Below are 25,403 nucleotides of genomic sequence, written 5' to 3' on the forward strand. Positions count from 1 at the left end.
AGAGGATGAACTGCACATGCAGTAACTCTTTCTGACAATGGAAGAAACCTGTTTTTCTTATCTTGTTTCTTTACCCCAGAACGATGATGGTCACATTGCTGTTCTTATCTAACCAACCTTATAATTTAGGTCTTACGCCTAGGTAGACCTTATGGCTAATTGACATACTAGTAAGTTGTAGAGTTTCTTACTTGTAGTCCACATGGCTAGGAGAGCTTGAATCGGGATAGAAATCCAAAATATAAATCCCATTGTCAGTTGATGATCCAACCACATAGATCTGCATTAAAAAACATCGGAGTAGCCTACTACTTAGTTCGGTGTAAGAGTGAAAAATTTAAGACATTTCTGTACAATACCAACGATTGTAGGATTGCTACAGGTACCAACGATTGTAATCAACAAATTTAGAAATGGCTTGAAGTATCCAAAGCAGCACTGAGTCCTTACCGAATTTATTGGCGGCCATGAAGGTTTTCTCAAATATAACAGATCAGCTGACATACCAGAATCATTTCCATGCCATCAGAATGAAAAGAAAACATTAAACAAATAGAGCAATTAAGCACAAAGTTACAGTGTTTCTGATAACACTTGAATGAGTAATACTTACAACCAAGCAGGCGGAGGACAATGCATATGTGTAACTTGAAAATTGTAAACATCCAAAACACCTGACCTGCAATAAGCGAGGCACGAGCAAGAAGAAACGTAGATTGAGTTAGAATGGTGCATCGGTGATTCTGCAGCATGCTATAAAGTGATTCCTGATTCTATTTGTTCCAGTTCTATCAGAATCCATTTTTATATTTTGGATCATGTACTTCTGTTCAAGAGTTGTTCTACCCCATACATTAAGCACACATTCCTATTGTTTTCTAAGGCACGTTTCCCTTTTGTTGTAAACCAAATCTCTTGTCTTTTCTTAAAAGAAAAGTTATCAAGCGTCCAACATATTCAGAACGGTATCCCGACTGGATCAGCTAGGCTCATACTGTCAGGCAATTGCAGCCAGGGGCAGGTTTTTTATTTGAAAATTAGCATAAAAAATTAAGCAACAATGTCAATTGATGCGGGGAAGATGGATCGAGATTTATGGAGTGTATCTCCTTAGAAACAATGTCTGATTGTGCCTGAAAAACAATGAGCATTTGTATGACCCGCTAGCAATTCTGTTATGTCTAGTTCATGTTTGTATCTTTATCGATTCAAGTCCATTCACTTTTACAAATTATTTTCTCATGCTAATTTTCCCCGATACACGTATTTTCCGCCATAATTCAAATTTCCAAAGTTCTAAACGTTTCCATTGTAGAAAAATTCAAAATTCTTGTGAGAGGGATTTGCGAATACTTTGAATAAGTCATTTAAAAATCTCTCTTTCATACATTTGTAATGCTCATGAAAGACATTTACGCTCCTTGACACACCTGATCCTGATATTCTCCCTAACACCAGGGTAGGTACGTACTGGCCGACACCCGAAGGTGACGAAACCATATTAGAATGCATGAGAACAAGAAATATAAATAAAAGTTATGAATTTAAATATAATGAATATGCAATTGAGGAACGTGTTCAGAGCATACAACTAACTAGAATACTAAAAAGAAATAATATAAAACTAAATGAATAAAAGAATGGGTCATACACCGAGAGGACTCGAAGGTGCCAATGCGGGAGTGCCTCGTTGGGATTGTATGCCTCGATTCTAAATCCTAAGGGGGCTCAAAACAAAAATGGACCAAGTTGATATATATATATATATATATATAATACGAAAACAGTTATTCAATAACATACTAACCCCAAAAGTTTTATGAAAATTCAATAGTATAATATGTAATAGGTTTTTCCAAAAACCCTAACATGCCATAAAACCTTTCATAAAACATATCTCGTACCCGGCCCAATGTCAGCTTCTATGTCTCTGCACCCGTAGCCAGAGATTATTTCTCCCGGCCCAATGCCAGCTCCATATCTCTCGGCCCAGAGCCAGAGATTATTTCTCCCGGCCCACAGCCAACAACCATATACCTCGCCCGTGGCGGTATAGTGACCACTAGATAAGCACAAAACCATTGAACATAGACTTTCCAAACATAGGTGTGTGTGTGTGTGTGTGTGTATCTCTCTCTCTCCAAAACATCTTCATAGTATAAAGTTATCCATCATCTATATTATAAAGAAGTGTGCAAAAGCATGTTCATAAGCAGTATAAAGTCATCTATCATCTATACTACAAAGAACATGAGTTCGATAAAATATGGTAATTCAGAATATTCTCAGTAAGCATAATATCTCATAAAACGTTTCACAAAACATAATCATTAAATCATGCTTTTCATGTATGCATTTCTACTATTAAAACATGCATTTTAAAAGGGGTCCACTCACAGATACTTCGCCGCAGAAGAGCCACGCAAATTAGCGAAGACTGAAACGCCACAATAAATGCACCTAAGCACATAAAAGGTCCAATTATAAAACTCTATTCAAACGATTGAATTTGGGAAAACGGACATAACAATGGATTCAGGACGTCGAATTACCCCAAGAAGGGCCCCAGTAAATTTCGTAAAAGTCAACTAAAAGTCAACACAAGAATATTCTAGGAATATTCCCCATAAAGGGTTTGGACTGGTTAGGGTTTAGGGTTTTGGACTTGGGTTAGGGTTAGGTTAGTGGGTTAGGGCCTAGGCTAAAAGGGTTTTGGGCTTGAATGGGCTGGCTCCCTTGGGTTTGCACACACGGGCCTGGGCTAAATGGGGTTTAGGTTTAAGTTAAATGGGTCGAGGGCACTAGTTGGTACGGCCCAAGGGCCTGGTTTAAAAAGGTTTAGGTTGGCTTAATGGGCCAAAGGCCCTGGGCTTTTGTTAAAGGGCTTTGGGCTTGAAAGCCCGGCTCGAGTCCAAAACGTGGGTCACCAGAGTCTCACTGGAAACTGCATAATTGCACCGAAATTTTGAAGGGGTGATTTCAATCCAAAACTCATGAAATATAAATCAAAACTCAAGGAAAAGCATCACTGCAAGGTTCAGGGACTTACACAGAGTAGGTTTAGGAGAAATGACGATCAAATCCACCTTGGATTCGACGATTTCCTCAGAGACCATTTGCTGGATTCTGGAAACAAAGACCCCAGAATATACAGAGGTTAGAAACCTCAGATTTCAACTCAAAATTCACATGTAGAGCAAGAGAACAATACTTGGGTTCCTTAAGGATTAATCTTAGTTCTAAACGGACTCAAACTCAAGAGTTTGCACTTGGAGTTTGCCAAAAAAAAAAAAAAAATTGGATCGAGAGAAGTAGCATAATTCTCATTCGCGTCGTAGCCTAGTCATTCACGAGTCTCCATTTGAGTTCCAAGGGTTGGTGACATAATTTATGGTGCTTGCCAAAGAAGATGGTGAGAAATTGTGGTCCAGTGCATGTGGGGGAGCTCGGGGAAAAAGAGAGTGCAGAGTGAGAGGGTTGCTGAGAGGGAGAGATAAAAAGAGAGTGAGGGAGAAGAGAAAATTATGAGAGAGGTGAGAGGTGAGAGACTGGGGGACCAAAATCAGGGGTGGGCTCCTTGGGCATACCATTTAACACCAAAAGCAATATTTTAAACAAATGAAATCCAACCAAAGTGAAAATACGAAAATACCCTTCTGTTCCATAAATTCCAGGACGAGTTGTTACAATCTAACCCCGTTAAATAAAATTTCGTCCTAAAATTTGAAATAACTTGTTACACTGAAAAACTCATAAATAGGAAGAAGAAAAATGTATATATATAACGAAGAAATCAAGTCAGAGCGGTTGCATAAAAGGGAAAATGCCACACCGTCGCGATCAAGTTGCAATGATTCCATCTTTAATGCCTCCAGGCTCACACCTTGTTTCCCCATCCGTGTAAAAGTAGAAACATACTTTATAAAGATATAAAGTCGAAAATGTATAATAGTACATGGTCAAAAGTAAGTATGTAGAATGTGATAGCGTCAAAATAGATATGTAATAACGTAGAGGTCGAAAACTTGTATTGAACTTAAAATTGAAAACGGAAATACTTCCCCCAAAACATTTATAACGTCAGAATACACATATAACTATAATAAGATAAGTTAAAATATTTGTACTGAAAATCCCAAACGAAAGAAAGTGGGTCTCACCCACACATTCGTAATGTCACGTAGTACGAGAAAACATGTCTTTGGGTCGAGTCCTAACAATAACAGAGTAGTAACAACTACTGTAAACAGGTCTACCTACCCACTTGCTTAACAAATCCAACAAATAAGCCACCGATATCACAATCGGCCGCCCACGATATCGACCACACATTGTCGTTTGAATAAGCAAGCAGTAATTTTCCAAAGGTGCACCATTACCATTTTGCCCCGCAACGTGAGAGTGTGCAAAGATCGTCTAATTCTCGCCTCGACCGCGATGTCGTACCTTTCTAGAGCGCACCAATCAAATATGCTAGAAGTGTTTCGACATTCACGTACTCACGAACAATAAGGTCCTGGAGTGAAGCAGTGGAAATATGTGTTGAGCTGAATATATATTATTGGAAAAGAACTACTAGAGTACGATATGATGTTTTTGAATTGTAGCAAAATAATAAGAGGTGACTATTCATTTTTGGGTGAAGATAGTGATTGGTGATGCGATCCGCTAACCACCTGTACTACTACCTTCACTAATCCCTTACTAAAAGACGGCGCAAACTTCATACCCACGTGGAACTCTTTCTGGTAAGTTTAGTAAGCTTGTGAAAATGTTATGCTCCTAACGTTCCTGTCCAAAACGATATGAACTGGCCGCTCACTTCTGCCGAATTGATCAATTATGAATTCTTCACTGATTGAGCGAGAAACCATGTCAAGATGGCTAAAAGAACACTCAAGAATTTGAGGGTCAAAACAAGTCCAAAGATATTTCGTATTTCACAACTCCTTGTGAGGATTTTCAATTTCCAATGGTCACAACCCCTTTTTGAAATTGATGAGAATAGCGTCTACTACCAAAGAGTCTACTAAGAAAAATATAAATCTAAACGAAGTCAACGCTCGAAAGATTTGGTGTAAAGCCAACAGTTGATGGTTAAGGAACTTGAATTCGTCGTTGGAGTAAGCAAGAATGAATCGTTCTAAAGATCCACACGAATTTCTTCAGTGGGAATGAGTCTGAGAACATTCATTTGATCCCACCAAACTACCACTTACTAAGGTTGCAGTATGAAGGTTGCATAACTGTGCCGAAAGACAACAAATCTGGAAGTTGTGACAGCCAAATGAAGTCATGACCGACACACCACTACAGTAACGAAATATCGTAAGTATGCTCTGAACAAACCACGCTCTGATACCAAATTGACAAGTCCAACCCTAATATTCTCCCTAACACCAAGGTAGGTACGTGCTGGCTGACACCTGAAGGTGACGAAGCCATATTATAATGCATGAGAACAAGAAATATAAATAAAAGTTATGAATTTAAATATAATGCATATGCAATTGAGGAACGTGTTCAGAGCATACAACTAACTAGAATACTAAAAAGAAATAATATAAAATTGAATGAATAAAAGAATGGGTCATACACCGAGAGGACTTGAAGATGCCGATGCGAGAGTGCCTTAAAGCCGGGATTGTATGCCTCGATTCTAAATCCTGAGGGGGTGCAAAACAAACATGAGTGGACCAAGATATATATATATATATATATATATATATATAAAATACGAAAACAGTTATTCAATAACATACTAACCCCCAAAGTTTTATGGAAATTCAATAGTATAATATGTAATAGGCTTTTCCGAAAACCTTAACATGCCATAAAACATATCTCGTATATAGTATGATAAATAGTGGTATCCAATAATAATATCTCTCAACTCCATGTCTCTCGGCCCGAAGCCAGAGATTATTTCTCCCAGCCCGTAGCCAACAACCATATACCTCGCCCGTGGCGGTACAGTGACCACTAGATAAGCACAAAACCATTTAACATAGACTTTCCAAACATAGGTGTATATATATATATATCTCAAAAACATCTTCATAGTATAAAGTCATCCATCATCTATACTATAAAGAAGTGTGCAAAAGCATGTTCATAAGCAGTATAAAGTTATCCATCATTTATACTACAAAGAACATGAGTTCGATAAAATATGGTAATTCAAAATATTCTTAGTAAGCATAATATCTCATAAAACGTAATCATTAAATCATGTTTTTCATGTATGCATTTCTACTATTAAAAAATGCATTTTAAAAGGGGTCCACTCACAGATACTTCGCCGCAAAAGAGCCACGCAAACTAGCGAAGACGGAAATGCCACAATAAATGCACCTAAGCTCATAAAGGGTCCAATTAATAAAACTCTATTCAAACGATTGAATTTGGGAAAACAGACATCAAAACCGAATTCAGGATGTCGAATTAACCTAAGAAGGGTCTTGGGTAAATTTCGTAAAAATCAACACAAGAATATTCCAGGAATATTCCCTAACAAAATATTCCTTGACAGAATATTCCCCATAAAGGGTTTGGGCCGGTTAGGGTTTAGGGTTTTGGACTTAGGTTAGGGTTAGGTTAGTGGGTTAGGGCCTAGGCTAAAACGGTTTTGGGCTAGGTTGAATGGGCTAGCTCCTTTGGGTTTGCACACACGTGTCTGGGCTAAATGGGGATTAGGTTTAAGTTAAACTGGCTGAGGGCCCTAGTTGGTACTGCCCAAGGGCCTGGTTCGAAAGGGTTTGGGTTGGCTCAGTGGGCCGAAGGCCTTGGGCTTTTGTTAAAGGGCTTTGGGCTTGAAAGCACGGCCCGAGTCCAAAACGTGGGTCGCCAAAGACTCATCGGAAACTGCAGAATTGCACCGAAAATTTGCAGGGTGATTTCAATCCAAAATTCATGAAATATAAATCAAGACTCAAGGAAAAACATCACTGCAAGGTTCAGGGACTTACGCAGAGTAGGTTTAGGAGAAATGAGGGTCGAATCCACCTTGGATTCGACGATTTCCTCAGAGACCATTTGCCGGATTCTGAAAACGAAGACCACAGAATATACAGAGGTTAGAAACCTTGGATTTCAGCTCAAAATTCACATGTAGAGCAAGCGAACAATACATGGGTTCCTTAAGGATTAATCTTAGTTCTAAACATACTCAAACTCAAGAGTTTGCACTTGGAGTTCGCCAAAAAAAAAAATGCACCAAGAGGAGTAGCATAATTCTCCTTCGCGCCGTAGCCTAGTGATTCACGTGGGAGAGATAAAGGAAGAGTGAGAGGGTTGTCGAGAGTGAGAGATAAAGGAAGAGTGAGAGAGAATAAAGAATTGTGAGAGCGAAGAGAGGTGAGAGACCGGGGGACCAAAATTAGGGGTGGGCCCCTTGGGCACACCATTTAACACCAAAAGCAATATTTTAAACAAATGAAACCCAACCAAAGTGAAAATACGAAAATACCCGTTCGTTCTGTAAATTTCAGGATGGGTTGTTACACTCCTCCCTATCTAACATTTTGGAATGATACTAACTTGGCATCAATTTTTTGAGACTTGGAAATCTGTCACCCAAACATAACCTAAAGTTTTTTCTCTTTGAAGAGGGAAAAATCGTTTTAACAATCCAATTGACTTAGTTTTCTATTGTTAATTAAATGCTCTTAGTTTTATATTGTTAATTAAAGGTTAAATTGCCAAAATGGTCCCTGACATTTGCATAACTCGTCACTTTGATTCCTAACATTTCAAATCAATCAAAGTGGTCCCTAAGATTGTCCACCATCCATCATTTTGGTCATTCCGTTAAAAACTCCGTTAAGTGTCCCGAAGCTCTTGGCCGGAAGTTTGGGCAATTTTCAAAGCTTATTAACTCAATCGTTTCTTAACCAAATTCAATCCATAATATATCAAAATAAAGATAGGAAAGTCTAGAATAAGATTATATCTATTTGGAAGCCCAATGGCTGCCGAAGATGGCTGGAAAATAGCCTCAAAGTTGACTAGTCCGAGGGAAAACTGGAAAACTCGCCGGAAACTGGGTAAACTTTAAATGTTCATAACGTCTTCAATACTCAACGAAATCAAGTGATTCAAAAACAAAAATCATACTTTTCAATGAGAAGAAGAGAATGATACCTTTTTAGATGGCTAAATCTCCGTAGTTTGGCCGCAAAATGGCTCGAAAGTGGCTAACTCAAGACCAAGACAGCCACTTTCGAGCCATTTTCCGGCCAAGCCACAGTGAGTTAGCCATCTAAAAAGGTACCATTCTCTTTGTCTCATCAATACGTATGATTTTCATTTTTGAATTACTTGATTTCGTTGAGTATTGAAGAAGTTATGAACATTTAAAGTTTACCCAGTTTCCGGCTAGTTTTCAAGTTTTCCCTCGGACCAGTCAACTTTGAGACTATTTTCCGGCCATCTTCGGCAACCATTAGGCTTCCAAATAGGTATAATCTTATTCTACACTTTCCTATCTTCTCTTTGATATATTATGGGTCGAATTTGGTTAAGAAACGATTGAGTTACGAAGCTTTGAAAATTGCCCAAACTTTTAGCCAAGAGCTCTGGGAAACTTTACGGAGTTTTTGGAATGACCAAACTGATGGATGGTGGACAATCTCAGTGACCATTTTTATTTATTTGAAATGTTAGGGACCAAAGTGATGAGTTATGCAAATCTCATGGACTATTTTGGCTATTTAGCCTTAATTAAAGGCTCCTAAACAATTTGAAAAGGTCATCCATTTGATTAATACTTGCATTCCCACCACAGGAGCACCTGTTTGTGGCTTTCAAACACAAACACCCCAAAAAAAAAAAAAAATCTCTCCAGGCTCATCGTCGTCTGGGGAGTTTTCTTTTGGTTTCCAACAAACTGTACATATGGCTTCTTATTGTTTGATCACATAAGGGTGCAGTAGGCATGAACATTGTCGTCACTAAAGAGATGTACAGTATTATCAGCAACGGTTGAGTATAACTGGTCGGGGAAGTATCCGTGCACGCCTTCGTTATAGCCATGCATGTAGTAGTTGTAGGAAGACGAATATGTAGACTCGTCAAAGTATTGAGATGCGTACGGATAGTATTCGCTGTCGTATGGGAAGGGCCAAAATTCAGCCCTCCTCCCTGTTCTTCTCACAACCTTTAACACCTTCCTTTGATCTACATACCCCGTCACCGTCACCTTTTGTGTATCCATGTCTATTTCCAAGCTATCCACACCTGCATGCATATTATCATATGCATAATCCAAATATTGTAATTAATTTAGGGAAAATGCAAATTAAGGAGATTGGTGAGACAAAATGATGAATTAGAAAAAAGATCTTGCCCTCTATTTTTGAAATTGCTCTTCTTATCCTTTTTTCGCATCCTTCGCAATCCATATGCACCAAAAGTTCCACAATCTATTAGACAAATTAAAGAAACAAAAAATCATGAAATAAACAAAGTATATATTTAGACAATATGAGTTAGCCCCTTCCTAAAGGATCCTGATCCAGTTTTTATGGAGCAGCATAATTGGCAGTTTGACACCATATCGATTTGTATCGACAACATATCGAGACGTTACCGACAGCATATCAAAACCAATATCCTATATTAACACAATATCAACATAATATCAATAATATGCATGACATATTAACAAAATATTTAGTATCCCGCTCTGTGAATAGTAAAACGGGATCACCAGCTCTTTATGAAGTTTCTTCTCTGTGTCTGTGTGTGTGTGTTGGGGGGTTGGGGTGGGGGGGCGTTGGGGCTTAAAGAAGAGCTGGGCAGCACTTACAGACATGGCCTTAGATAAGTGTTTAGACTTCCCATTTCGCCAACCAAACATAGCGCAGGTGGTGTTAATAAACGATGTTCTAGTACATTATATAACATTTTTTAGCAATATATATTGATTCTCTCTCTCTCTCTCTCTTTCTCTCTCTCTAAATTGGGCTCAACCGAGACTGAACGCAACTCAACTTGACCCTATTGCTACATGGCCAAGAAGATATCTGATAGGTTGCAGTATCTTTATCATTATCACAAGCCCTGACATTTCTAGCAAAAATTCTTGAAACGAAAAAAGAAAGTGCAAGAGAATATCGGAATGGCCAATATGTAAACGGTTGTCATTTGGAATATATACTCAGACTGATTCCTTCTTTTGGAATAAAATTATCTTACAAAATTGCGGACTATCTCTCTAATAGTACATGATCATTAGCATGTTGCGACAGCCCGTCCCGGAATTTACGGAACGAAATGGTATTTTTGTAATTTCACTAAGTTTTGGGTTTTTATTTAAAAATTGTTTTTGGATATTAATTGGTGAGCCCAAGGGGGCCACCCCCTGATTTGTGTCCCTGGTTCCCCTCTTCCCCATGGACTCATCTCACTCTTTCTCTCCCTCACTTTCCCTTAACTCTCACTCTCTCTCCCATGCTTCCTCTCTCGGATTCCCTCTTCCCCAAGGACCAGTCCACACCCACATACACCACACCTCAATGGAGCACCCCAACACACTCACCACTACCACCACCATCATCTAGACCTTTATTTTCCCTCGTCCCTGTGAAGCACCATGACACCCACAGCACACCCAGGTTCGGCGAGCCCGTGGCTTGCGAGCCGAAATCCAACCACCTCCGGACACCCCACGACTAATCGAAGGTACTAGGTATTTTCCCCTCATCCTAAATTTCACTTTGGTATCTAGATCATAAGCTTTAGTGTTGTTTGGCCAATGACCGAAGCTCAGGATGCTCCGGCCTCCTTCCCCGGCGAGGAACAAAGAACTTAGGGCCTTTGGGCCTAAACCCCCGAGCCCAACCCTTGTGTAACCCAAAGAACCGGCCTTAGGGCTGAGTGGAACTTAGGCCTTAGGCCCGCTACCCCTAAAACCCAACCCAAAACCCAATTGAACTCAAGCCCTTAGGCCGTGTGAACCCAGGCCTTGGGCCAAGGAAACTGGCCCAGCCTCTTGGTCCAGCCTTTCGGCCTAAACCCACCAGCCTAAATCTGGTTGGAATATTCCAAGGAACATTCCTAGAATATTCTAATGTTGACTTTTTGTTGACTTTTTCGAAATTTACCCAGGACCCTTCTTAGGGTAATTCAACGTCCTAAATCCGTTTTTTATGTCCGTTTTCCAAAATTCAATCATTTGAATAGAGTTTTATTAATTGTACTCTTTATGTGCTTAGGTGCAATTATTACCAGTGATTACATCATTCCTATTTCGTACAACTCTACGGTGATGGAGTATCTATGAGTGGACTCCTTCTAAAATGTATGTTTTATTATTAGAAATGCATACATGAAAAGCATGATTTAATAATTACGTTTTATGAAACATTTTATGAGATATTGTGCTTACTTAGAATATTTTGGAATACCATACCTTATCAAACTCATGTTCTTTGTAGTATAGATGATGGATGACTTTATACTGCTTATGAACATGCTTTTACACACTTCTTTATAGAATAGATGATGGATGACTTTATACTATGAAGATGTTTTGAGATATATGAACTTATGTTGGAAAGATTATATTCAATAGTTTTGTGCGTATCTAGTGGTCATTGTTCTGCCTTCGGGCGATGATACTTATATTGACCTTCGGGTTAGGTGCTATAGGAGCCTACGGGCGTTTGATACTTGTGACAGAAGTGTTCTAAAGGAAGAGTTCTAAATGACTTCGAGCGATACTGATACCACTAGTTAGCACACTATATACGACGTATGTTTTATGAAAGGTTTTATGGCATGCTAGGGTTTCGGAAAACCTATCACATATTATGCTATTAGTTTTCATAAAACTTTGGGGGTTAGTATGTTGATAACTGTTTCAGTATTATATGTGTATGTGTGTGTGTGTGTGTGTGTATATATATATATATCAACTTGATCCACTCATGTTTGTTTTGAGCCCCCTCAGGACTTAGAATTGAGCCGTACCATCCCGACATCAAGGCACTTCCGCATCGGCATCTTCGAGTCCTCTCGGTGTAGGACCCATTCCTTTGTTCATTCAATTTTACATTATTTCTTTTTAGTGTTCTATAATTAGTTGTATGCTCTGAACACGTTCCTTATTGCATATTAATTATATTTAAATTCATAATTCTTATTTATTTCTTGTTCTCATGCATCCTAATATGGTTTCGTCACCTTCAGGTGTTGGCCAGCAGGTGCCTATCCTGGTGTTTGACAAACATCGGGATCGGGCTTGTCACATGTTGTATTAGAGAGATATCGAGCAAATGTGGTTGAAATAGCAACACCCTTAATTATTTCCAAAAACGAGTGGCATTTTCGTTGTTATGATTTGTCCGAAAAAAAGAAAGAATTGTTGCATGTGATTGCTAGGGTGAAAAAAGAGCTAAACCAAGAAAAGACCGACGGGAAAAATTCTTGTAGCATGTACGTTGATCTCCTACGTTTAACAAAGATTGCATATGCTTTTAAGCAACGGTCGCAAATAGTTGTCACATTTTGATATATACCTTTTTCCTTATTCTTTTTCTTCATTGTATGCATGTTGGTTGGTGTTCAAGTTGAGTTGAGGAGCTTAGTTGATGTGGGCGAGCCAGGAATATCATGTGTGGAAGAATAGGATCCCTCGGGTCCAGTACACGGTTGAGAAAATAGCTCGTCTGCTCTGATACCATAGAAAAAGTTGAGGTTCAACTATAAAAAACAATTGACAATACGGGAGTAGCCTAATTATAAGCACATGCACAGTCTCTCATTTTCCCAATATAGGATTGATGCTCTTAACATAATGGAATGTGTAGCTTTCACAATCATCTTATTGCATATCATGTTTCAGTATCATGTGTAGCTTTCAAATCGATAACTGATCATATCTATCATTGGCTGTAAACCAGTAACTTACCTTTCATATTCGTATCCCTCAATGCGACGGGTTCAAATATGCTGTCACCAAAATGCATCTCCTTCTAGAATGTGAGCGCATCGAACCTAAAGTCAATTCGCAACATGTGGAGAAGCTCAACTTCATTTATGTTTCCATTACTGTAAATTACACAATGAGATCACCGAAGAAAACAAAACCTAGCTAGAAAATTCGAGAGATAGAAGCAAAATGCAGAAGCTGCTGCTGCTCAAACTCTCATTCAGATCTCATCATTCATATGTAAGCCGCTACTTGCCTTAGATTTTGTAAGAGCGCTCGTATGTTTGTTCGGAGGGGGAAAGCTTGAACCCAATTCCTACATTAATGAATATAAGCGCAATTGAAATTTCTGGGGAGTTATGAATTTGTGTATTGATAAGACCATTTACTAATTCTTGAAGCTCGATCTCTCCCCCGGATGAACCATGTCGCCAAGAGAAACCGTGAACCAGAATAGAAGAGCTAGGGGGTGTTTGTTAAGGGTTTCTACTGTGTTTGAATCTTAGAGAAAGCTTATTTGCATGAGATGGAAATACTTGGGATTTTAAATTCCAGTTCTAGCATTTGCAATTGCAGCAATATATTACACACACACACACACATACTGGCTTTACTATCAGATGAAATTTGAGCAATGGTCCTTAAACTTTAACCCTGTTGGAGCTTTGGTTCTTGAAAAAATCTGTGACCGTTGGTCCATGAACTTGTCAAAAATGTGAAGCAATGGTCATTTTCATCAACTCCGTTATATATTCCATCCAAATTAAGCATGTGTGTGTCACATTAGACTGATCTAGTTGTGTCATCTGTTGCGAAACACCATGAGATTGAATCTGAAACGTTGCCCTGCCTTGGAGTTCTCTCAACCAACTTCTGGGCAAGCAAGACACAGCAGTGACATCATCTCTATCCACAACGGATACTTGAAAAAGAAAGATATATAATTTAACTCTGATCATGGTTGGATCAGTGCTGCTGAGTAGCCTATTTTGTTGTTACTCGCTTCTACTACGGAAAAGCAAAGGTGAGTCAACCTTATCAAGTCACGAATCTGAAAAATTTTACGTACAAAGAGCTAGAAGACACACGGATTCGGCCGTGGTGCTTTTGCAACCGTTTTCAAAGGAGTTTTGGGGTCTGATAAGGGGAAATGTGTTGCTGTCAAAAGATTGGACATTATGTTAAAGAAATTGACTCGGATTCAAGGCTGAAATGGGCGCAAATAGTAGAACAGATCACAGGAGTTTTGTCAAGCTACTAGGATTCTGCAATGAGGGGGAGCACCAAATTCTTGTGTACGAGTTATGGGCGAAGGCTCTCTAGCAAGCTTCCTCTTTGAAAGAGTGTAGGCCAAACTGGTACCCAAAAAAGGAAATTGCATTCGGAATTTGCAAGAGGGCTCTTGTTTTTACACAACGAGTGCAGCAGCCAAATCATCCATTGCGACATTAGGCCTCAGAACATACTTCTAGATGACTTTTACACAGCAAGAATTTCCGACTTCAAATTGGCCAAGCTTTTGAAAATGGACCAGACTTAGGGCTGGTTTGGTATTGCTGTGCTTTGAAAAAAAGCTGCTGTGAGAATAAGCGGATGTGCTGTGAGAATAAGCGGCTGTGAAATAAAGCCAGTAGAGTGTTTGGTAAACTTTTTTGTGAAAGTGTTTTTGAAAAAAAAAGCATGATGATAGTGTGTCTTTTCATTAAAGGAGCATTGTAGCTCCGTGTGCTTTGAAAAAACTGGCTTTTTTTCAAAGCAGCAAATAGCAGCTTCAGTTTTTCCTTTGATTTTCAGCTTATTCTCACAGCAGCTTCCAAAATAAGCCCTTTTTTTTCAGTTTACCAAACACAAAAATGACCCTCAGCTTTTTTTCACAGTGGCTTTTTTTAAAATCACCTCAATCCCAAACGGGGCCTTAGACTACCACTGGAATCAGGGGAACTCAAGGCTATGTTTCTTAAAACATGCCTATCACAGAAAAGTCGATGTTTCCAGCGATGGCATTATGTTGCTAAAGATTATATGCTGCACGAAGAGCTTCGACAAGGAGGTCTGAAGATCAAATGGTTTTAGCAGATTGGGCATACAATTGCTAGGAGTAAAACAAACTGCATTTGGTGTTCCAGAATGACGATGAGGCATGGAAGACATCAAGAGGATGGAGAAGTACGTTATGATCACAATGTGGCGGATTCAAGAGGATCCACCACTGAGACCCACAACAAAGAAACTTACAATGAAGCTCGAAGGATAATAAATTCAAATAAAAACTCAAAACGCCATTAGACACTTTCTTGTATAGATTCACAAACTAGATTGATCAAGCAAAAGATCGCACTTTGGTCGAACCAACAAAAGCAGGAATAATAATCCAGAAAATTAATTCAGCTTGAATAACAATTAGTCAATTAAGCAAGCAACTTAACAAACACTTGGAGTGCATAATTCAAACCAAACTTTGATTAACCATAAATCTCCCAAGATCTCAACTTTACATATCAATTTCCAAAACCCATTACAAATCATAAAAACCCCACTACATTCTGCTGAAATTCAAAACCCTAAGATATGGGGATTTCTTAAGCCCTCTCACCCCTAATCCTACGAGCAAGCTGGATGTCCTTGGGCATAATGGTGACCCTCTTGGCATGAATGGCACACAGATTGGTGTCCTCAAACAGCCCCACCAAGTACGCCTCCGCCGCCTCCTGGAGCGCCGACACGGCGCTGCTCTGGAACCTCAAATCGGTCTTGAAGTCCTGTGCGATCTCCCTCACCAGCCTCTGGAACGGCAGCTTGCGGATCAGGAGCTCAGTGCTCTTCTGGTACTTCCTGATCTCCCTCAGGGCCACGGTTCCCGGCCTGAAGCGGTGAGGCTTTTTCACTCCTCCGGTCGCCGGAGCAGATTTCCGAGCAGCCTTAGTTGCCAGCTGCTTCCTTGGTGCCTTTCCTCCGGTGGACTTGCGAGCAGTCTGCTTGGTACGAGCCATTTGGGAAGATGAAAGTGGAAGACTGAAGGGTTTAGAAAGCGTTTGTTTCTCGGGAAAATTGGAGAGATTTTGATTTGGATTGGATGGAAAATGGCGGAGGCTTTGAGGGTTATTTATTTACGGTTTGGAGAGCAGAGGAATCGCGGGAAGTTTGAAATTTTGTGTTTTCGTGTGAAAATTTTGGAGGAGGAGGCGGCGGGAGAGTATGAGCCGTTGATAACTGTGAGAATCGACGGTTGTGAGTGCTCGATCCGTGGCACTAGGATTCAGCCAATCGGACGGGTGGTTTACCTTTTTAAATATAATTTTTTTGTTGGTTGAAAAACCTGGACAAGTGATGATTTCTTAAGATCAATTTCTTCTATTTGTGGGAAATGAGATTATGTGGGTGGTAGTAATTTTAAAATTTATATTAAGAGGTAAGTATTGGTCAAGAAATAATAACTAATGTTTGTTTTAATTTCTCTTGTCAAGGAAAATCAAACTTCCGATGGAGTTTGATTTTCCTTTCCGAAATGAAGGTATCCTATTAGTCTAAGGGATTGGTCGGCTCAATCGTCGTTCTTTGTGTGTGTAAGCCACACGCCAGAAGCAATAAAAAGAGGAACATGTCTGACGTTAGTCTGGCGTCAAATCCACTCAATCACAAACTCGGGCCATTCCTGCCTGAGTGACGAGCCTGACGATGCTGGGCTCCTCAATAGCCCGATTGGGGTGGAGGACTCTAACAATAAAAAAGAAAGCAAAATAACAATTGAAGAACCAAAAGAAAAGTAATCATACCCAACGGATAGAAAGAAAGTGCAAAATCATGTAATCTAAAGGAGGACTCTCCAGCAGTCTCTCTCTCAAGCATGACCTCTGATAATCTCTCACTCACACCTTTGCTACTACTGCAATCGAACTCTTCTTGTGGCAGAGGTGGCAATGGCATAATTGCTGGTAGGGAGGCACTGCTCCTAAACCTAGGTTGGCCTCCGCTCGAAGAAACCGCTGCTCGATCCCAGATGAATATATATATATATATATATATATATGGAAGTTTTGGTGAAGTGCATGAAGAAAAATAAAATGTTTCAACCAAAGTTGCCTGGCACCAGTTAGGTATATATTGGTCATTTTCAACAAAGATGAAGTCATGAGTTCTCATGACTCGGCGAACTCATATATCTCATCCGTGTCGGATACGGCGATAATGGAGGTGTCCTTGGCCTTGAAGGATGCATGGAGGATTTTCTGTACACCGCTCCTTCCGTTCTTAAACGGCGACTTGACGGTGATGGAGCTTCCAATACGAAGTTCCTCGACCATGTCTCCAGTATGTCGCCGGTCCACTCGTCCGCCTTGGAAGTTTGGAACTGCCTTTGAGGCACTCGATGGAAAGCACCGCGGGTGATTTCAACTCTGGTCGGGGATTCCGAGCTTGGCTGCAGCGCTCAGTCCATGGTCATTAGCTCTTGAGAGCAACTCCACCCATGTGGGTTGCTCGGGGGACAGGGGAGAAGAAAGGGCCTGAGGCCCGGTGGACAGTGCTCCAGCCATGGAGAGCCCGAGTGAGGGTGGGAACCCGAGCACAAGGCCCGTGAGGAATCCACCAGCCTGCAGCCCGAGGGCCAGGCATTATTTAATTTTTTTTGTGTCAGCCCGAGGGCCTGCAGCCCCATTTCCAATGTTTTTTTTTTATTTTATATTATTTAAACAAACAAAAAAAACTAATATTTTATTACATATTGCCAGGGGAGGGCTCCAAAGTGGAGATGCAAAAGGTAATTACTGTTCATTAAATGTAGTTACTATTCATTAAAGGAAGTTAATGTTTAATAGGGTGGATTCAATAGTGAATTGTCAGGAGGAAGGGCTCCAAGGGTGGAGTTGCTCTGATGATGCAGTGCATTCTACTCTTGTATCTCCATGTAATAATACGTAAAAGCACAAGTGCCGATTTAGTTCTTGAACTATCACTTCAGCGAAAATTAGGCGCCTGAATTATTTTTTCGGTGAAAGAAGTCCTTAAATTTATTAAAAATTGCCAATTTCATTCCTACTATTATATTCAAAGTTATTTTATCCAATTTTTCATCAACTTAAGTCACTTGACACATTTTTTAATATAATACCGTCATTTTCTCGCCTATAAGTTCTTAAACATTTCATGTAGGTTGCGAATCTACTTACCCTCCAAAGTTAATTCTATACACTATTTCTTTATGAAAAATTATCAATCTACCCTTCAATGTATATCACATGCAAGTAACGTGACTTAAAATGATGGAAAATTGAATATGATAGTTTCGAATATAATATTAGGGATATAATTAGCATATTTAATAATTCAATGACTGATTTTTTTTGAAAAAAAAAAGTTAGAAACCTAATTTTCACTCAAGTAATAATTGAATTCAATAACTCAACTGTCAGTTCACCTTATGTAAAATAGAGAGAGGGGGAAAGGGATTGGAAAAGGAGTAAAAAGTCAATGAATTTGAAGGGAATGAGAGGGTTTTGGGGTGCCGTGGTTTTGTTTCACACTCAAAACTCAATTTCTACGAACTTTCTCTTCCATTAAGGTGAAATTATTCAAAAATGCTATTTTTACCCATTTTTCATACTAAATTTACATTACTTTTTTAGAGATCCACTTGTATCGGTAACTTTATATTTATTAAAAAAATATACAAATATATTATAAAAAATGTAATAAAGGTAATATTACTTGAGTTTTTACGCGCACTATACGGTTTAAAAATAAAAGAAAAATAGAAGTGAAACAATAATATTATGCGCTAACCAAAAAAATAAAATGAAAAAAAGAGCAAATTAGAGTAATAATAATATAATATAACGACGACGAGGAAAGTGACGTCGTTAGAGTTGGCTTGCAAATAAAACAAATTGAGAAAAAATCCGCCAAAGCAGTGGAGGATTCTCGTACGGCAGTTAACAATTAGCTGCCACAAATATTCTGAAAATTTTGAATCAAATGGAATCTCCACCTCCATGGGACCATAGCCCTCCATATATTAATTGGTGGCCTCAAAACGCCTTAAATTTATACTAAATCCTCACTTGGATAATCATTTCTGGCAGAGTCCTGTTTGGTTCCCGGGAAAATTGAGCTGCAGAAAAAGGTAAAGGAGGAAGCTTTCTTTTCCAGGTTTCATATTTCACCTGAATCAATCAATTATCCATTTTGTATGTCCCTTTTGGGATTAGGAAAGTGCTCGATTTTAATTTTGGAATTTGGGTTTTTTCAAAGGCGTGACCTTTGTGATGGTTTATGCTTAATTGTTGTTTGAACACTAAGTTTTGAATTTGGGGTTTTTCCAAATTTAAGAATTTTGTGATAGTTTATGCTTTTTTTTTTTTATCAGAAAACTATTCTTTGAATTTGGTTTTTTGGGTTTTTTTTATCTAAAAACTTTCAACCTCGTGACGGTTTATGCTTGTTAGTTATTAGATAACTACTCAATTCTGAATTTTGGGTTATGCCTCGTGGAACACTTGGAGCTAACGACAGACTCGGCGCAAAACTAAGCGCACTAGCATTCTAGGATTCATATAACCGACCACATTTAGTTTGATAAGGATTTATTGTTTTTGAGAACTTTGTGATGATGAATGCAATTAGATAATTACTCACATTTGAATTTAGTTTTTTGGGTTTTTGTAAAAGGTGATATAGCTTTGTGATGGTTCAAGTTCTGCGACCATGCTGATGGTGTATGCTTCAGGAGTTATTACGTATTTAGATTCTGCTCATAATTTTCTACAGCATGAGGCATCATTACCCTGCAAGACTACCCATGTGAATTTCTTGAACAAAATCTCAATTTGTATTAACCCAATTGGAGCTCCTTGTAACTCTACACCCTCTCCTTCTTACTTTTCGTGGAGAAGTCGAAATCAGCTAAACAGCCCCAAGAAATGGCTGGTAAGTGTTTTCGTTAGTTTCTTTTGTTTAAAATTTTGAAACAAGAAAAGGGAATTTGGAGGTTTGTACGAGTGTTTGATGTGTATTACTATTATGCATTACAGTGCCGGATGCAGGATTCGATTCCATCAGACGATGAGTATCGATCATCGCGCAACATAGCTATCAGTTTATTTAGGCGGTACAGGAATGTGGTCGACCGTGGAGGAGGTGCCAACCTAAAAGTATATACAGAATTCAATGGTATTTTTGTGTGTTTTTCTTTTTTTAATTTCTTTCACAACTGATGTTTAATTTGGTTGATCAGGAGTTCATCAGTGCCGGGGTGAATGCATATGCACTGGGGTGCACTGACGAGGGATTAAGAAAAGAACTTGTTGATATGAAGGAATCTGGTGTTGAAATTGAAGGAATGCACAGCTATGGTGGAACCACCAGTTTGAAATCCAAGATTGCTTCAGAGGAGGTAAACTCTCTCCTTCATTATTAACTCATACCATTTGTCGAAATGCAACTATTATAGCATATGTTCATGCGTTATCTGATTGACTATAAGGATTGGAATATGAAATTTATTTCCCGACTCCGATGATCTTTGTGATCTTTTGACTAAAATGAGTGCTAGTCATAGTCTAGTGTTGGAAATGTGGGAAGGAGGAAATGCATTTTAAGGTTTCTGTTGGTTAAACCTTTCGACTGTTGCTTCTTAAGGTGAATGATTAATTAAGTTGGATCTGGATCCCCTTTTCCTTCCTTTCTTCACAATGCAGGTTGATGAGTGCATTCTGTGGTTGAGCATTATATTCATCACCATATTGTGTACACCACAGCCAACAATAGTTAGATGGTCATCCACACCTCCAGTGTCGGACGAAGAAAGACTCAAATGGAAAGGCTTTTGTGCACTCATAGCAAATGCGTATTACGTGAGAGGAATGGCATGGTAAGCTTCTTTCAGCATATTCAATTCCTAACTCAATTACTTGATGTTATTACAACAAATAATCAACTTCCACTTTGAACGTTTCAATTTGCTTTTGAAGCATTTTAAACACTATTTGGCGCAATATAAATCGCTTGTGAAGGTTCAACTCTTTGCTTAAAACTTTTTTTCTTGTAGGCTTCCAGTAAAGACACTTCAACTAGAGCAATTGGCAGTGGTTGGACAAGCCGAGGAACCATCAGTTGTTGCAAGTCGAATGCGATTAGTTTTTAGCACGCTTGAGGTTAGCTGAATATAGCACATTTTCCAACTAATTGAGAATATTTTGTGTTCAATATCAGCCCTTACCCTTGTGGTGGTTTCTGTTATATAGTCTGCATATATATTTGCTGTAATACGTTTTTAGATTGTATCAAACCAAATTACGCTCTGCCCTAGAATATGCGATGAGGAATTGACTGTGATGAACAACGAATTATTTGCACGTGCAGGTTGTGAGTCCACAATGGCCTAGAGTATAGCGGTTCGGTTTCAAGAACAGATTATATGCTGACTGTACTTTACATTTGCGGTACGTAAATCTGTATAGCCCAAATATTTTCCACTTTAGAAGGGAAAAACAGAGGGAAATACTATAGCCTCATGTTCGAATTTTACTTATGAATGTGAAGAATGTCACTGTTTTTGTTCAAGTTATTTGTTCACGTGCGATTTCAGAGGTTAGAAAGGTTGGCTTGCATCACAAGTTTGTGACCCTCACTCTCCTTCTACCCACCTCTCTCTCTAAACCCAGCCCAAAACCCACGATCACTAAAACCCTAGCCGCCAAACGAAACAGCCCGCCCCTCCTTTCCTCCACCTTCCTCGCTGCCACCATGGACACCGGAAATACAACAAGATTTGTGTTCCAACCTGTTGCTTCTCGTCTGGTCATCTGATTCGCTCAATCCACCAACCTGGGACACAAACCCCGACACTCATATCGCAATTCAGGAGAGGGGGCAGCGAATTCGGTAGCTACTTCTTCCCTTTTAGAAATCTTTCATCTCTCTGTTATCGTGTTAGATGCGCAGAAAGGGACGATGGAGAGAGAAGGGTAGGATTGCCATAGAGAAAATTAATAAGATCTTCCATTGAAAGAGCACTGTCACATTGTATGATTAAATACAAAACTCTCTGCACTTATAATATATATCTATATATATATATATACTAGCTAGAATCTTATATCTTACTTCAAAGTATCGTCGACGAATGGGATGAATAAACTCAACGGTTGCATGTATCGTTTTCCACATCAACCAACAAAAGGTAGACCTTTTATTCATCATAAAAGCAAGGTCTACCTTTCTATGCCCATCTCTTCTGTGGAGTAGCATCCTTTCGTCCGGATGTAGAACGTTTTCGAATGATCTTTTTCGAATCCCCACCAGCTGATATCGGCCTTGGCCTTGAAAATTGAGTGCTATTCGATCTCTTGATGGGGCTTATTGGTTGAGATTTCGGACTCATTGGTTGATAATTTTTGCTCACTGAATGTACTTGCCTTGAATTCATGGTGATCTCTTTCAGAGGATTCAGTGGTTGGGATTTTATGCGACTGTCAGTTGGTTTCACCTTCGAAGTTGACGCTTTTCCGGGCTCTGGTTCCTGGGTTGTTGGAACAGGGTCAAGGATCTGAGGAACCTCTGGAGTTTTAGCAACAGGAGGAGCTGGTGATCGAATCACTGGAGAGCAGTCTGAATCGGAAGATGAAGGGCTAGTTGTACTATCCATATCATAAACGAGGTTGTCCATCAAGTGCGGAATTTTTCTATCGTCATCATGTGCGTTTGAGGAAGAGAAAGAGGGTCTCTGAAGCCTTGTAAGGTGCACTACCTGCATTAAGATATATATATGAAACGAATTTCTCAAAAGTCATAACCTTTTCCCCAAATTCTGAAACCCCGTGGCTTATTAAGCAACTCCTTTACCTTTTGTTCTAGAACTACCATGTCCCTCTTTAGTCTTGTAATCGTCGAGTTCTTCCTACGTATTATGTCTTCTAACTCCGAAATCCTCTGCCATGAATGATAAGATTAACAGTGATCAGTCTACGACAAGATTCGGCATTAAAAGAAGGAAACGAGAATGAAAGTGGGAGGTTACCTTTGAACCGGCACTTTCAGATGACTGGAGTAATGTGGTTAGCTCCTGTATGGTTCCATCTCTCTCTTCACAATCCTTCTTGAGATTGTATATGTCTTGTTCAATAGCTAAGGTGTTTAGCTGCGGAAATCACAACGAATTACATCAAGAACACGAAAAGTGATACCTCAGAAAGTATAACTACATGCTAGCTAGCTTTACAATCACAGCTAAAGTCTTGAAGGACATGCAAACCTCCCCATCAGAGCAGGGGAACTTCGAACATAGATTTAACAGTTCACCTTCTTCATATCTGTTCCTTGACAAAGATCCAATGTTTTGAAATAGTAATGTCGATGGGAAATTTAGTAGATACGACGCGTTCCATTACCTGGATGTCTGCAGCAGAAGTGACACTTGAGGCCAAGTCTGATAAATCTGACATACGGCGCTCCTCTTGCTCTTGTGCATTTGGCAGAGACATTTTATATAGTAGTATCCGATCCCCATCGGAGGCTTTCTCAGCATTGTTATCCTGATACCAAATCAAGAGATCAACAAGATTCAAGATTTCTGCATTAGTACAAGATAACTCGAAACAACCTATGTTGCGGCACGGAACAAATTCTTACCACCAACCCATTTGGAAGGTCACGATGTTGATCACAGAGCCAACAACCACAATCAACAAATTTGATTTTATGGGAACCAAAAGATTCGTTGCGTTGCAATTCTGCGCTTTCGAGGGTGGAAGGAACAAGAGTTCCTGAGTGATCCTTAATGTTATTCATCTGCTCGCAAAGGCTGTCAAGCTTCTGCTGCATGCTTGATAATATTTGATCCTGGTAAACAGTTTGATACAAGAATTTAAGTCAAGAAATTATATACTTCATCAACAGAAGGTTCTCAGCATTTAACAGAAAAGCGTATTCGAATTCAGTTAAGTCTTAAGATTGATAATTTACTCAAAAACAATTTCAAATCTGATACTTTAGATGTGATGAAGATTATTATTTGATCAAATGTATATGAAAATAAATAAAATTCAGGAAAAAATAAAATTTAACTAAAAACAGACCCAATTATTAATATAACTTGCGTACCGGAACAACTAAAATAAATATACAGAGAGAATCATGCATGAAATTTTCAAATTTTGAAAATTTATTGAAGAAAACGGCTAAAGATTCAATTTTTAAACAACCCAAATCAGCAATTCAAAGAGAAAATTGAAAATTTAATAAACCCAATTTAATCAAAGCTCAGTGATGACAAACCCTAAGTTCCACAGATTTTTTCAGCTTCGAAATGTGGCGGTTTTTCTTCGATTCAGCGGCGGCGGCGCTTATCACGGCGACGAAGAGGAACCTCTGGAAGGGGCTAAACAGCTCCCAAGCCGCGGCTTGCTCTGGTCTCAAGCCACCCTTAATGGTTCCAGCCGAGCTGGCCTCGTCGGCATTGACCATCCGGCCTTCGAGGTTGACCCAGGCCAGCTTCCGGCAAGCCGGCACGGGGCGGTTCCGCTCATTGAAGCTGCTGGAGAGGCGGCGCGAGGAGGAGGGCGTGGGGATTGGGGTTAATGTGACCCGAGCCGCGCTGAAGCCGGCGAAGGGAAAGTCTTGGTGGGATAGTTCCATGGCATGAAGGCCGGAGAGGAGAGAGAGAGAGAAGCGACCAGGTTTTGAATGCCAAAGTCTTGTTTTTTTGTTGGTATTTGATTCAAATGATTTTAAATCGAGAGGGAAACCGCAATGACCGTTTGGCCAACGTCCCTATTCAAACGTTGGGATTTTTCTCCTTTTTTCTTTTTTTTCTTGGGTTTTGATTTTCTTTAAAAATTAATATTTGATATTCTACTTATGTTATACAAAAAAATAAAAATAAAAATTGTATACTTAAAAGTTAATATAGTTTTCAATTTATCAAGAACAAATATTTTTGTTTCTGGGGTCCAAATATATTGCTAAAATAGTTTTTTTTCTAATACAACTAGTGACTAGAATCAATTATTTAGTCGGTTAGTTTGGTAATTTAGTCATAATTGTAAAGACGTTGTACGCAGATATATCCTAATGACTAGAAGTTTTTTTTTTTTTTTAAAGGCAAAAATCTCGTACTAATAGAGAAGATCAGATGTTACGAGATACGAATTATCTGGTATAATTGGAATGAAAATGAAATACGAATTTCCTAATCAGACTCAATTTGGTAGCATTCTTATTTTATTTTTTATTTTTTTTGCATCTTTTTATGATTCGCGTAAAAGAAATTTAAATACCTATGATATACAATTACAAAATAAAAGTGATTTAAGGGTTTTGGGAATATTGGTCACAATTGATGGTTTGGAGGGAGGGCAAGTATAACAAGGTCTAACGTGAGAGAGTATTTGCTAAAGTTTTAGTAAAAAAGCAATTAAATGCCACTTAGTACTACGGTCTAATGGTATTCATCTTTCCTTGCAAGTAAAAGTTCTTA

General features: G+C 39.1%; 4 protein-coding genes across 6 annotated transcripts; 1 reads left to right on the forward strand and 3 right to left on the reverse strand.

Moving 5' to 3' along the window:
- Positions 1-8,739: 8,739 nt before the first annotated feature.
- On the reverse strand, positions 8,740-10,001 carry LOC103415950 (heavy metal-associated isoprenylated plant protein 45). 2 transcript variants are annotated; one of them, XM_029099328.2, is made up of 3 exons: positions 9,809-10,001; positions 9,347-9,613; positions 8,740-9,237 (listed from the first exon to the last, which is right to left on the reverse strand). In XM_029099328.2, exons 2-3 carry the CDS (start codon positions 9,399-9,401, stop codon positions 8,915-8,917), a joined length of 378 nt encoding a protein of 125 aa, XP_028955161.1. In that variant the 5' UTR covers positions 9,402-9,613; positions 9,809-10,001; the 3' UTR covers positions 8,740-8,914. The 2 variants fall into 2 exon arrangements, with proteins under 2 accessions (XP_028955161.1, XP_008352454.1); XM_008354232.4 differs by having other exon boundaries at positions 9,347-9,422; positions 9,809-9,995.
- Positions 10,002-15,372: 5,371 nt separating this feature from the next.
- Positions 15,373-16,106, reverse strand: LOC103415940 (histone H3.2). The gene has a single exon (XM_008354222.4). It carries the CDS (start codon positions 15,922-15,924, stop codon positions 15,514-15,516), a length of 411 nt encoding a protein of 136 aa, XP_008352444.3. The 5' UTR covers positions 15,925-16,106; the 3' UTR covers positions 15,373-15,513.
- A 2,698-nt stretch (positions 16,107-18,804) lies between these two features.
- Positions 18,805-21,490, forward strand: LOC139194367 (uncharacterized). 2 transcript variants are annotated; one of them, XM_070818719.1, is made up of 7 exons: positions 18,805-19,052; positions 19,598-19,855; positions 19,960-20,079; positions 20,163-20,321; positions 20,626-20,798; positions 20,976-21,081; positions 21,290-21,490. In XM_070818719.1, exons 2-7 carry the CDS (start codon positions 19,634-19,636, stop codon positions 21,317-21,319), a joined length of 810 nt encoding a protein of 269 aa, XP_070674820.1. In that variant the 5' UTR covers positions 18,805-19,052; positions 19,598-19,633; the 3' UTR covers positions 21,320-21,490. The 2 variants fall into 2 exon arrangements, with proteins under 2 accessions (XP_070674820.1, XP_070674821.1); XM_070818720.1 differs by having other exon boundaries at positions 18,937-19,052; positions 19,577-19,855.
- A 410-nt stretch (positions 21,491-21,900) lies between these two features.
- On the reverse strand, positions 21,901-24,669 carry LOC139194366 (uncharacterized). Its single transcript, XM_070818718.1, has 6 exons — positions 24,203-24,669; positions 23,558-23,767; positions 23,317-23,460; positions 22,947-23,066; positions 22,772-22,858; positions 21,901-22,676 (listed from the first exon to the last, which is right to left on the reverse strand). The coding sequence occupies exons 1-6, from the start codon at positions 24,560-24,562 to the stop codon at positions 22,149-22,151; spliced, it is 1,449 nt and encodes a 482-aa protein (XP_070674819.1). The 5' UTR covers positions 24,563-24,669; the 3' UTR covers positions 21,901-22,148.
- Between the last annotated feature and the right edge of the window lie 734 nt (positions 24,670-25,403).

The sequence above is a fragment of the Malus domestica genome, chromosome 03 (assembly GCF_042453785.1).
Source record: "Malus domestica chromosome 03, GDT2T_hap1".
Lineage (NCBI taxonomy): Eukaryota > Viridiplantae > Streptophyta > Magnoliopsida > Rosales > Rosaceae > Malus > Malus domestica.

What these genes read in the sequence shown, in the direction of transcription:
- LOC103415950 (XM_008354232.4), bottom strand. Translation starts at nt 9,859, where the DNA reads ATGTTTGGTTGGCGAAATGGGAAGTCTAAACACTTATCTAAGGCCATG. An exon ending in ACTTATCTAAGGCCATGTCT is followed by an intron (nt 9,423 to 9,808) that starts GTAAGTGCTGCC and finishes TTTGTCTAATAG; the next exon opens with ATTGTGGAACTTTTGGTGCA. An exon ending in AGCAATTTCAAAAATAGAGG is followed by an intron (nt 9,238 to 9,346) that starts GCAAGATCTTTT and finishes ATATGCATGCAG; the next exon opens with GTGTGGATAGCTTGGAAATA.
- LOC103415940 (XM_008354222.4), bottom strand. Translation starts at nt 15,924, where the DNA reads ATGGCTCGTACCAAGCAGACTGCTCGCAAGTCCACCGGAGGAAAGGCA.
- LOC139194367 (XM_070818719.1), top strand. Translation starts at nt 19,634, where the DNA reads ATGCTGATGGTGTATGCTTCAGGAGTTATTACGTATTTAGATTCTGCT. An exon ending in ACAGCCCCAAGAAATGGCTG is followed by an intron (nt 19,856 to 19,959) that starts GTAAGTGTTTTC and finishes TATGCATTACAG; the next exon opens with TGCCGGATGCAGGATTCGAT. An exon ending in TAGTTTTTAGCACGCTTGAG is followed by an intron (nt 21,082 to 21,289) that starts GTTAGCTGAATA and finishes TTGCACGTGCAG; the next exon opens with GTTGTGAGTCCACAATGGCC.
- LOC139194366 (XM_070818718.1), bottom strand. Translation starts at nt 24,562, where the DNA reads ATGGAACTATCCCACCAAGACTTTCCCTTCGCCGGCTTCAGCGCGGCT. An exon ending in ACCTTCCAAATGGGTTGGTG is followed by an intron (nt 23,461 to 23,557) that starts GTAAGAATTTGT and finishes ATTTGGTATCAG; the next exon opens with GATAACAATGCTGAGAAAGC. An exon ending in CTTCTGCTGCAGACATCCAG is followed by an intron (nt 23,067 to 23,316) that starts GTAATGGAACGC and finishes TGATTTCCGCAG; the next exon opens with CTAAACACCTTAGCTATTGA.